General features: G+C 39.9%; 1 protein-coding gene across 2 annotated transcripts in view; it reads right to left on the minus strand.

Moving 5' to 3' along the window:
* Positions 1 to 553: 553 nt before the first annotated feature.
* SERPINI1 (serpin family I member 1) overlaps positions 554 to 12,659 on the minus strand; it is a 67,461-nt gene continuing 55,355 nt past the window's right edge. For both annotated transcript variants that reach the window (XM_060298435.1, XM_030864187.2), the window contains exons 7-9: positions 2,710 to 2,796; positions 1,241 to 1,330; positions 554 to 882 (exon numbers count right to left, since the gene is read on the minus strand). In XM_060298435.1, the coding sequence (XP_060154418.1) occupies positions 806 to 882; positions 1,241 to 1,330; positions 2,710 to 2,796 (254 nt within the window). In that variant the 3' untranslated portion in view covers positions 554 to 805. The remainder of the gene's footprint in view (positions 883 to 1,240; positions 1,331 to 2,709; positions 2,797 to 12,659) is intronic.

The following is a 12,659-nucleotide window of genomic DNA, read 5'->3' on the forward strand; positions in this document are numbered from 1 at the left end:
CTAGTTTCTAGTATCTGTACTAACAGAGTTTTTCTAGTTAACTCTCCAGTGACATACCAGAGGGCATATTTTTATCATTAATTTGCTCATTTGACTTATTGGGGGACTTTTGGGAACTACGTTACAGTTCAGATTTTACTTGCCACAGCAAAACATGGTGATATATCAGGCTCATAGTCTACATCACCCTTATAAAGCCAATGATCTTTAAAGACAAAGTCAGTAAGCTATAGCTATAATCTATGGGTTGGCATAGCCCTATTTTTTTCTAACAAGTTTTGTGATGGAGCCACACAGAAGATGTTCAGTGTGCAGGTTTTTATATTACACTATACACTGTCTTCAGAGAAACAGCAGTTAGAATTTTTGCAGAGTACCTGTCTTCACCTCACTTGTTGTTGCTTGTTATGTATAAGTGTATGATGCTAATTTACTTTGGTGCTTTGTTTCTGCATGATTATAAAAGACTTAAGATGTCCAGAAACATCATTGTTTCCAAATTTCACCTAGAGGTATCTTTATACTACAACTTCTAAAATGAAAAACAGAGCTGTTCACACGTTCACTATGTACTTTTATTTTAAATTCTAGCACAACAAACACAATGACATGAGAGGATCATTACCTCAATAATACGGATAACATTCCTTGAGAAGTTGGCTTATAATTTACATACATTGCTTTTATCGGGAGCTATTTTAAGTATTATCTTAAGATATATTGTAAAACACAAGTCTCAAATATATACCAGTTGCAAACATAATGTGCTTAGTTACTATTTTCCTTATTATTTAAATAAAATGATTTAAAGTTCCTCAAAATCATGCCCACTGGTGTTCATGGTTTCAGGATGCATGACTCGTCCCATGAATAGGATTGTACCTGCATTGGGTTGGGAATGAACAAAAGAGGAGTTGAACAAAAGATATTTATTTTCCTTCTTGCTTACAATTAGCAATGTTCTAATTGTACATTATAAATGAAAGCAAGAACACTGGTCTCCAATAACCTCAGATTTATGAATAAACTATAAGTTTTCTGAATATACAAGCAGTAAAAGATTCAATGATAAGTATTGTGTCCTTGGATACTCATAAATTCTAAAGATAAAAATGTAAGTAAATTATTTTCATTTAAAAAATCATTTGAACACATCTGATAAATAATGCGGAAAATGTTTTCAATTAAAAAAATGATTTCTTTTTGGCTTATTAAAGTTCTGTTCTCATAACAGCCTTACCTGTTCTCCTGTTCCTAATAAGAAAGAAAAATGGATGGTCGACAATAACTTGAGGATACAGCACAGCCATCCTGCTAATTGCAATCATTCCTGTAACGCAGAGAGAAAGTAATTACATGTCTGTGGATGTGCGGGGACTAATGAGTAATTTCTCCAAACTATCTATGTTTAATGCAAAGGTAATGATTTACACGAAACAAGATTTTAAAGACTTAGAGAAAAATTGTAAATGTGTTAACATTTCTACTTGATCTTAAAAAAAATCAAATACACACACACACACAGTTCCCTCCCTATAGAACCATTTATTTTGCATGTTACAAATTTTTATTCTCAGATAAATACTTACAGCTTTACTAAAATGACCTTTGAGTCAAGGAAAGGGGAAAAAAAAACACCGCAAACAAGCAAAAATCAGTTTCTTTATATTCTCAAATCATTATTTCTTTTACATGAAATGGGGATTTTTACATAGCAAGTCACCAGGCTTCTAGCAAGTGGCCAGAACAGCAGTGATTAAAGAGAAAATACAGCAGGGAGAGATGCAGTGGTGTTTCCTACAGCTGGGAAATTGAATTCCCTCGAGATCCTTATTGTGGGATAATCATTTTATACTTTCTGCAGGGTGATTTGTTGTCAGGAGAAGGCCAAGATTAAATTATGTAAGATTTTAAGCTTTCTCGGTGCCTGAGACTACTGTTTCTATTTCCTCCCGAAAACACCATTTTAACTGATGAGATCCTTTTAATGGACAAATGTATGCAGAAGTTAAAAAGAATTTGCGCAAATATGATATGTTGCATTTTACCGGAGAAGGGAAAAATCCTGCCAAAATTTCATGACGGCTGTTGAACATGATATTGAAACAAATCCAAAGAAACAAATGAAAAAAAAAAAGAAAAATCCTTCTTGCTTAACTAAGGAAGTCAGAACATTCAAAATAACCAAGGACATTTACCATTTTGCTTTGGACACGTAATTTAGGTAAATTTAAAAAGAATTTTATTTATAATTATTTTATTATTAACTTAAAATTATGTATTGCATGCTATCATGCACTCTTGTTTGTACATGTGCTTTTTAAAAACTCAAAGCTCTTCCCTGACAAAATTAAGAAGTAACTTCCAAAAATAATTAAGTAGAAAGAAAAATGATTAACTGGGCAGCAGGGAAATATTTAAAATATTTAAACAGGCAGCACAGCAGGAAAATCTATTCTGCAGAGCTGACAATCTTCTCCTGCCTCTCATTAGAGACGGGAGTTACTCTGTATGGGGCACTGAAATGAGTGCATGCTTCATATCCTATTTGGAAAATTCTAGCAGGTTCATCATTAGCTTGACTTCTAAGTTAGAGCAGGGTCAGTTTTTTGGCTTAGTTCTAAATGATCCCCATTCGCCACCCAAGATGGCTTTAAAAATACAAATCTCAAAAAAGTGAGAAGATTTTGGAAAACAATAATTTGGCACCTGAAGCAGCAGCAGCTTCTGAACCTTCTTCATTAACCTCTATGAAGGACTTGTGAATTGCTTTAGAAAGGAAAATCTCTTTGTTATCTGCAAAAAAAGAGATAACAGAAGCATTTTTTCGGTATCAGAGAAAGGGAAGCACTTTTTCTTTAGTTAAACAGATTTGAGAAATATAAGTGATATAAGATACTGATATAAAACATAAGAGATAATGTTGTAAGATTACATTCATGATTTGAAAGAACCATTGAAGATGTATTTTCTGTTTTGTCCTTATTTGATATTCTCTTGTTGATTTTCTCCTTCATTTTTATTGGTAATTTTCCCATCGTTTATTTCTTATATTGCCAGGAAAAGCAGAAACGTGGCTCTGTTTTTAATAGCAACCTCAAATTAGTTCATAACTCAGGATAAAACTTCTTACATGTTTCTCCCTAACTTGAAATTTCAAAACATAAAATGAAAACAGAAATCCACGTATAACCAGAATAAAAAGTTTTTAAAACTCTAATCTCTAATTACTGTGATAATAGAAATATCCTTGGCAAAGGAAAACAAAATTGACTTCTAGGTTGTAGAAACAGGAATATATTAAAAAGCTATTTCCCATTCCAATTAATTGGTTTATCTGAGGATTCAAAAACATGCTTTATCCTAAAGTCAGAGGAAATAACACATTTTTAATATTAGGAGGACTGTCTTTCCCTTTGAATTGTCTTTCTAGTTATGCTTACTTTTAAATTAATGGCTGTTACAGGCTGAATTTGTTCTCTAAAATTCATATGCGGAAGCGCTCACCCCCAAGGTTTCAGAATGCGACTGCATTTGGAGATAGTCTTAAATTTAAATGAGTCATTCGGGTGGGCCCTAATCCAGTATGACTGGTTTCTTTACAAGAAGAGGAAACTTAGGCACAGACAGGTACAGAGGGAAGACCAGGCATGATGGTTAATTTTATGTGTCAGCTTGGCTTGGCCACAGTGCCCAGATAATTGGTCAAACATTATTCTGGATGTTTCTGCAAAGATGTTTTCTGGATGAGATTAACATTAAAGTTGGTGGACTTTGAGTAAAGCAGATTACTCTCATCATGTGGGTGGGCCTCGTCCAATCAGATGAAGATTTTACTAGAACAAAGACTAGCTTCCTCTGAGCGAGAAGGAATTTTGCCAGCCTTCAGACTCCTTCCTGTGTCTCTGACCTGCTGACCTACCCTGCAGATTTTATATTTCCGAAGTCTACACAATTGTGCAAGCCAATTCCTTAAAATAAATCTCTTAATCTCTCTCTCTCTCTCTCTCTACATATATATAGACACGCAAATGCATATATCCATCTCTCTCCATATATATATATGTACATCCATTCATCCTGTTGGTTCTGTTTATCTGTAAAACCCTGACTAATACAACATGGGAAGACATAGGGAGAAAATGGCAATCTATAAGCCAAGAAGAGAGGTCTCATAAGAAATCCACCCTGAAGACAGCTTAATCTTGGACTTCCAGCCTCCAGAACTGTGACAAAATAAATGTCTGTTATTTAAGCCACTCAGTCTGTGGTGCCTTGTTACGGCAGCCCTAGCAAAGCATACAGTACAATAGCCTTCAGTCTTGGGTTTCCTACTTTTCCCCAAGATTAAAACAAAACAAACAGAAGATACTTCAATATATATAAAAAGGAAAATAGCACAAGAAGCAAGATAAAGGATTACTCAAGTTGTACCGTTTTTTTTTTCTAATCCCAGGAGGTCTACTTCAAATTTAAGATAGATAAACTTTGTTGCTCATGCCCAGCCCTATTTAGTAAAAGCACAATTGACTTCCCACTAAACTACTTAGTAATACTTTCAAAGACACATGATTAGCTGATGCCGATAGAAAACGATGTTCAACAACATTTTTGGTACACCTGTTGCAAAGCACCTGCTTATTTTGAATAAGCCCCAAGACAAACTGGTGGCATCTCTGAATATATTTTAATAGGGATACTCCTTCCTCAGCTCATATTCAGCATTAAGATAGAAGCACTGCATTATGAAATTGTCCATCTCACAGATTATGATATTTTCTTCTAGAATGCATTTGATAACCAGAAGAAAAATTAAAAGCAATAAAGTTTTACATCAAACAATTAAGTATAATTAGCTTTCTCAAATCCAGATGACTAGGCTTTTTTAGCAAATGGAAAGAAAAAATATCAATTGCATTAAGTAACTAGTCAAACTAATTTAGTAGGCAAAACAAACACTAAATTCCAAGACAGTAAAACGTAACTATTTAGTAGTTAACAGATGCTATATTATTTCCAGATTCTGCTGCCCATTTTCATCAGTCTGCCAGTTAAGGTAGAGTCATGCATCAATGGCCCTAAATGCGAAAGTGACAGCACCCAGTTCCTAAAGGATAAGGAGTGTCCACATTGCCAGGTAAGCCCTGTTCAGAAATTTGAGGGGAGGAACTTCCCTGGTGGTGCAGTGGTTAAGAATCCGCCTGCCAACGCAGGAGACACGGATTCAATCCCTGGTCCAGGAAGATCCTACATGCCGCAGAGCAACTAAGCCCGTGAACCACAACTCCTGAGCCCGCGTGCCACAACTACTGAAGCCCGCACAGCTAGAGCCCATGCTCCGCAACAAGAGAAGCCACCGCAATGAGAAGCCCGCGTGCAGCAACAAAGACCCAGTGCAGCCAAAAATAAATAAATTTATTAAAAAAAAAGAAAAAGAAATTTGAGGGGAGTTTTCAATAACACCGAATGATATTTCAGACACATTAATTTGCACAAAGGAAACTGCCTCCAATATCCCCTGAGCCTGATTTGCTGACTGTACTAAGCACCTTCAAAGAAGGAATCTCCTCCCTTCAACCCTGGCGTCTGCCCCAAGTATACCCTCCTCTAGACTCCAAACCTCTCATGTGCTCTCATTTACCTCCACAGAACGGTTTTGAGGGGAGGGATGCTGCAAGACATCATGGCAGAAAGATCAAGAAAGCAAGAATGCCGAGGGTTCTTCCCAGAGAGCTAGTTATTTAAAAGATAATGAAATGGACAAACCTATAATGAGATTCACAAAGAAGAAAGAGAAATTACCCAAGTAAACAATATTAAGACAAAAAAGTAGAACATACCTAAAGATAACAGAAGAGAATTTTTAAAAATCACAAAAAATACTATATAATTTTCTGCAGATAATGTTAACTTTAAAGGGTATACTTTATTTACTACTCATTGTATCTATTTATAATACACAATTTGGTAAATTTTGATAGATGTATATATCTATGACCCCACCTCTACAAATAAGATAAAGAATATTTCCAACTCTCCCCACAAGTTTCTTATGCTTCTTTATGCAGATAACTTTGAAATAGAAGATTTGCCATCAACTACAACTTTATAAAAATATTTAAATTATAAAGTTGAATCAAGGAAAAAAATAGAATGAATAGTCCAGTAACCATTAAAGTAGTTGAATCAGTAGACAGAATCTTCCCCTACCCTCAAAATTAAAGACTCCACGCCTAGATGGTTTTCTAGGGAACTTTAACCAAACCTTCTAGCAACAGAATTTTCTGAGATAAAACTATTCCAGACTCTAGAAAGAGAGTAAAAGCAATCTAAGTCACCTCTGGGTCATCTTACTTGCTATTAAAATTTAAAAAGGACTGTCTAAGAAAAGAAAATCATAGACCAAACTCACCTATTAATATGGAGGTAAAAGTTCTTCGAAATCAGAAAATTAAACCCAGCAACACATACAAACAACTTTTTTAAATGAGTTTCTGGGGATGTCAGTGTATCATGACACAGCAGTTAAAACTACTCTAACTGCCTCCCGTTCACATTAAAGCTTCCTCTGGGATGATCATCAAATACAAACCAATTCATGCTACTCCCCTACTTAAAACCCTTTATCACCTCTCCTGCTAGCTCTACCTCCCATCTCCCCCTCAGTATATAACACACCTGCTCAGTATGTAATATGAGGGCCTCCGTGAGGTTGCCTCTGCCTCTTCCAAATAGCATTCTTCACTCTACACACTGTGCTCCAGATTATTTGAATGGCAATGGCCTGATCATACCACACTTTATCACTTCTGTGTCTTTGCTTCCCCAGAAACTCACTGAACCCTTGTACAGTGAGACACCTAATCTACTTTTAAGGCTCAGCTTCAAACCCTACCAGGACTTTTCTGCTCTCTCCCGATTCCCACCCTGCGACTAAAGTAGAACTGACCACTCTTTCCCACGGAACCCACGATCTAATTCTATTTAAGCCTTCATAATATATCATATTCACATTGCTATCTCTCTCTTCCTGGACTGTCCACTTCCTTCAGGCAAGGATTGTGTCCTTCCCCTAGTGCCCCTGGCTTCTGGCATTTAGGGAGCTTAATGAATGAACTAACCTAAGTAGAGGGAGTTTGCTGGTAACGTGTAATTTTCCAGTAGTTAACCCAACATTTAGTAACTGTTGAATGAAAGGTGTTAGTTATTTCATATTGTAAGACTTTGGGTGTTGTCACTCTGTGGGCACCACGACCACAATTCTGTTCACAATTATGGCTATAAAGTTTATTCTTGTTATAAATAAAATATGTGACACTAACTAAGTAGATGGTCTAGGAAAATTGATGGAAAACAGCCCCAGAGAGAGAAAGAATACAAAGACCACACACAGACTAGAAAACTTAAAAATCTAATTGAGTAGAAGAGCAAAGGGGATGGGATCTAACAGACCACTGTCATCATATATATTTCAAAGACAGCAAAATAAAGATTGAATCCAATGTTCCAACTCCTGGGGGTGACTAACTGCTACACCAAGGACAGCAAATGTCTCCAGTTGTAAACAAGACTTCACAACACTTAACCTTCAGCAAAACACCACCCCTTTGGATGTACAAGTAGGAGAAAATGTAACAAGGAAGAAATCACATCATGAACACTGAGGGAACAAAAGAAAATGAAACTTTTTTCTCTAGGCACAAACTTCAAGCTGTCACATTAAAATAAAATATAAGCTGAAAGTAGTTTAAGCAAGAATGTGTCTGCTGCCACATCTTAGAAGGAGATCAGATCATACAGGAATACAGGCGAGTTCATAGCTTCTATGTTTGGCCTCCAGTATTGCTCATTCTTGTGTAATTATATGTCAATCAAGGCCATTTTTCCTGCCATGCACTTATTCCCTGAGGGCCTGGACCCTCCTGTCCTATTTATCTCCTCTCCCTATCCCCAGTTCCTTGCACACTTCCCGCCACCAAGTATGCACTCAGGTATTCAAGGAATCATAATATGAGGGGAGTTAAAGAGATTTACACTGATGAGTTTGTCTTATTTGTTAGAGAAAAGTTAACTATTCTCTAAAAATGGAAATCAATCAATCAATGGCAAACAGAACTACCAAAAAAAAAAACCCACACACTGGTCCCAAGCAGTCTTCTTCTTCTGGCCACAGCAGACATTGCCGCCAAATAACTGGTCCTACTTTTCTCCAGGCAGCATGGAGCAAGGCTTTTCACGATGGATAAGATGGAAACAGTGCCAGCAAACCCTAGGTTCCCCAGAGAAGAGCTGGACAGTAATTCAAGCTCTTCTGGAAAAAGCAAGGCCAAATACTAAGGCATTCATTCAGTCACTGAGCAAATATGTATCAAGTACCCTGCTCGTATGAGGTACCGTGCAGGGCACCAAAGGCTCTAAGTACCTGTGACTGACATAACGCTGGCCAGATGGCCATTCATGCAAGAGTATGCCCCTACTTCCTTTGTGGCACTGTTCCTAATCAGCCAATTTTAATGGATTTCTGCATCACCAAGGACATGCTTAAAATAACAGAATGAACGGAGTTCCATAACAGAACCCTAGGATACCAAAAATGTCTCTGTCTCTGTACTTTAGTTGCTAAAATACTTTTAGCTTTGGCCCCACCCATGAACTTTAGAAAGGTTTTTAGAATTTGAACTCCTTCAAGGTAGGAATAGTGTTTGCTTATTTGCTTCTCTGCATAGATTTTGTTATAGACCAGCAAATATTCATTTATTTATTCACTCATTCATTTATTCATGTACTGAGGACCTCCTATGTGCCTGACATTGTTGATGCCCTGGGTATACTATGGTGAGCTAAATAGTTCCTTCCGGATGGGGGAGCGAAGACATTAAATAACAAGGACAATAAAAAAGCAAATCAGGGCTTCCCTGGTGGCGCAGTGGTTGAGAGTCCGCCTGCCTTTGCAGGGGACACGGGTTCGTGCCCCGGTCCGGGAGGATACCACATGCCGCGGAGCGGCTGGGCCCGTGAGCCATGGCCGCTGAGCCTGCGCGTCCGGAGCCTGTGCTCCGCAACGGGAGAGGCCACAACAGTGAGAGGCCCGCGTACCGCAAAAAAAAAAAAAAAAAAAAAGCAAATCAATAAATGACCACAGTTTCAGGGTATGGTAAGTATAAGAAATAATATAAAGTGATGGGTTGGCTGGTGACTAGGGAAGGGAAGAGGAGCTACTTGACACTGGATGTTAGGAAAGGCTTGTCTGAGAAGGTTAATCTGAGCTGAGACCTAAAGAATACAGAGGAGCCAGTCCCAGGCAGACTGGCGGGAAAGGCTGGTGCAGAGGCAGATACAAGCCAGGTGTGTTCAAGGACCCAGAAAAAGCCTGTGTGGCTGGAGCATGGGGACTGAGGAGGGCCAGAGGCTTGAGAGAAGCCCGCAACTTGGAGCAAGGCAGAGCCCAGCACCATCTTCTCAGGGCACGCACCCACCCAGCATCTATCCTGCTCCCCACACCATGCTGGGCTCTGAGGACAGAAAGATGTCTATGACACAGTCCAGGCTTCTGAGGGGCTCCGAGCTCAGTGACAGGTATAAGAACAAACAATCCAAGGAAAAAGTAGAACTTGTGAGAGCACTTTGCACCATCAGAATCCAGATAAGGGAAAGTAAACCATCTAGGAAGGGCAGGACGTCAGGGGAAGCTTCTCAGGGATGCTGACATTTGGACTGGTTCTTGAAGAATAAGTGGAAGAGTGAAAGTCAGAGAAGGGGACAAGGGCATTCCAAACAGAGAATTATATCTGCAAAGTGAGAGAAGCAGCGGTGAGGACCTGAAGGTCCAACTGAAGCTGGGGCTAGAAGGAGGAGGGGAGTGGCAGGGAATGTGCTTGATTTTAAGAGCTTGGACCATGATGCTAGAGAGCCCGGGCTTTGGCCACAAGTAACAGGACATGACAGCTTTGATTTTAGAAGATATCGGTGGCAGCAGCTGTAAAGCGTGAATTGGATGAGCAATCAGCTGGGAGCAAGAAGATCAACTGTGTCAGCTGTTGCAACAGTCCAAGCAAGAAAGTGGGGCAGAACTGGAATTACGGTGCTGGAAGAGAAAGACAGCTCTCTGACTTACAGGTAGAAGGAGAAAGAGAACAAACAAGGGCAGGATGTAAGAGTCAGTCCAGCATAAATCTAAGCGCTCGAGTCTGACCTGAATATGGCTTTTGCTGTGTCTTCTTAATTCCTTTATTTCATTGGCTCCTTTATTAAAGCTCATACTTCGTGCTGAAGGATTTAGTACTCTCTCTTTCCCCTTACACCTTCCAAGAGGATTATCTATTAATCCAAATGCTGATGGTCCTTCATTTCCCTTACAAAAATAGCCCTACTCTATAACAGGATCTTCGCTGCAACTAGATGAGCATTTTAAATAGAGCCTGAGAAGAAAATGATTCTCAGCACTCTCTAGATTCCATGTTTATTGCATGAGTCTTTACTATGTTTTATGTTCATGGAATTTAGCGTCAAAAGCAATGGACATCAAAGTGAGGTGAAAAAATAAACACAATAAATACAGAGCATCTCATCTTATTTGTTCCTTCATTCAGGGAGTACGAAGCAGAAAGCACGGTGCTGGGTGCTTCTTAAACACACATAAGGATCAATTATGTGGAAGTTTAAATTCTGGTGGGAGAGATACAATGCATAAATAATGATAATATGAAATTAAATGTGGTATGTGGCATAAGAAAAATAATAGAATATTGTAGTATTTAAAAAGGAGTGATTACTTCTCGTTGGTGTAATCATGGTGGCTTAATAAAGTTGGAGATATTTGACCTGAGGCTCAGTTCAAAAGGTATTTCAGGTGGGAGAAATTTCATAAAGATGAGGGCTGGGGGGATGTGAGGTGCAGAGCGAATGTTCAGTTTGGCTGGAGCACACGCTGTGTGTAAGGAATCAGCCAGAGATGAGGCTGGACGGAGCTGAGGTCTGAACGCCCTGCCGAGCGGTGGACGGTGCACAGCAGACCGAAGGGAGGCTCTGAACAGGAGCTGGAATGATCAGAGAGTGAGTTTTAAGGTGATTAATCTTGGCAGTGGTAGATAAGACAGATTAGATGGTAGAGAGATTGGAAACCGTTTAGGAGGCTATTGAAATAGTCTAGGGCAGCAGTAATGAGAGTCTGAAATGAAAGTAGATGCCATGGAACAGAAAATGAAAGCATGGATTCAAGAGGTCTTAGCAAAAGACTCCCAAGTCATTCCATTTTTCAGAAGCAAGAGAATGTCATGTAGGGTATTTTTGGTCCACTGCTGAATCACATTAACTATTTTTAAAGAAAGATAAAAATCTCATTACATGATTTTAGAATGTAGTAGTGTCCCAATAGTACTGAATTGGTTTCTGGGTACTTTCGAGTTTTCAAATTCTACTAATAATGTTATTTTTAAAAGATTTCCCCAGTTTTTACATAAGGCTTTTAATTAAAGAAGTAATACATACACAAGGTAAATTTCCAAGCAGTACACAGTGGTCTATGAAACGAAACCCCTGCTCTCATCTAAGAGCCTCTGGCCAGTATTCTCGAGGCAACCACTTCTATCATTTTCTAAGATGTTGTTCAAAAATGTCCTATGCATTTAGAAGCTTAAATACATGCTTATGAGGGGGGTGATCTAAGATGGTGGTGTACAAAGATCCTGAGGTCACTCCTCCCACAGACACACCAAACCTAAAGCTACATATGGAACGAGTGTTGAAAAAGAACTAATAATTAGCTGACCAACTGGAGGCACCACAAAGGATAGAAGGGCCTCACGGCAGGAGATGCAGAGGGTCAGTCCCACCAAAAACTCCATGCCCCTGTGCAGAGACCTCCAACAGGGAGGAGTCTCATAGGTCCAGAGCTACACTCCGAGGAGCAAGGTATTTGTGCCCCACGTTGGGCACCCCAACCCTAGGGACCTGCACTGGGGACACGAGGTCCCCAAAACATCTGGCTTTGGAAACCTAAGAGGCTTATGTCCAGGGCACCCAGGGCGGTGTAGAGACCTGAGATACTCCTTTGAAAGGACTTGCACACTGTCTCACTCATCCCAGGACCCAGTACAAAGGCAGCAGTTAGAGAAGTGCCTGGACCATATGTGAAGGAGGTTCATTTGCTCATCTTAAAGCATCTGCTGGAGGGGCAGGGACAAGTTGGGACTTTCTTTGGGGACAGAGGCATGGGTGAGCGCCGTTTTACCTTGCTAGTGCAGGTGGGCACACACAGCATAGCCTTGCTGTAGCCTTGGGTGTGCCCCATTCCCAGCGCTCTTGCTCTCCCTCGCTAGAGGCAAGGGTGTGCCCTTCCCCCAATGCTCTTCCCTGCTGGGGGCGAGCACAGTCCACACAGGGGGCGCCCCTTGATTGTCTGGCCCTGGTGGCCAGAAGGGCTTGCATTTCTGGGCCCCAAAGGACTGTGACAATCAGAGAAACAGTTCTGTGCAGGCTATCACCCCCCGGGGCACTGCACAGACAGCAGACTAAAACCATCCCCAGTCTGTCTGTGAAAAAGGTCCATTTCCTTGTCTTGGGGCTGCAACCCGAGGGACAGGCTACAGGTTTGTTACACATCTAGGGGCTACAGAGGAGCTCGCAGGGAACGTAGGCAGGGAGATACCATCCTTCAGCCC

This window comes from Globicephala melas, chromosome 4 (assembly GCF_963455315.2).
Source record: "Globicephala melas chromosome 4, mGloMel1.2, whole genome shotgun sequence".
Taxonomy (NCBI): domain Eukaryota; kingdom Metazoa; phylum Chordata; class Mammalia; order Artiodactyla; family Delphinidae; genus Globicephala; species Globicephala melas.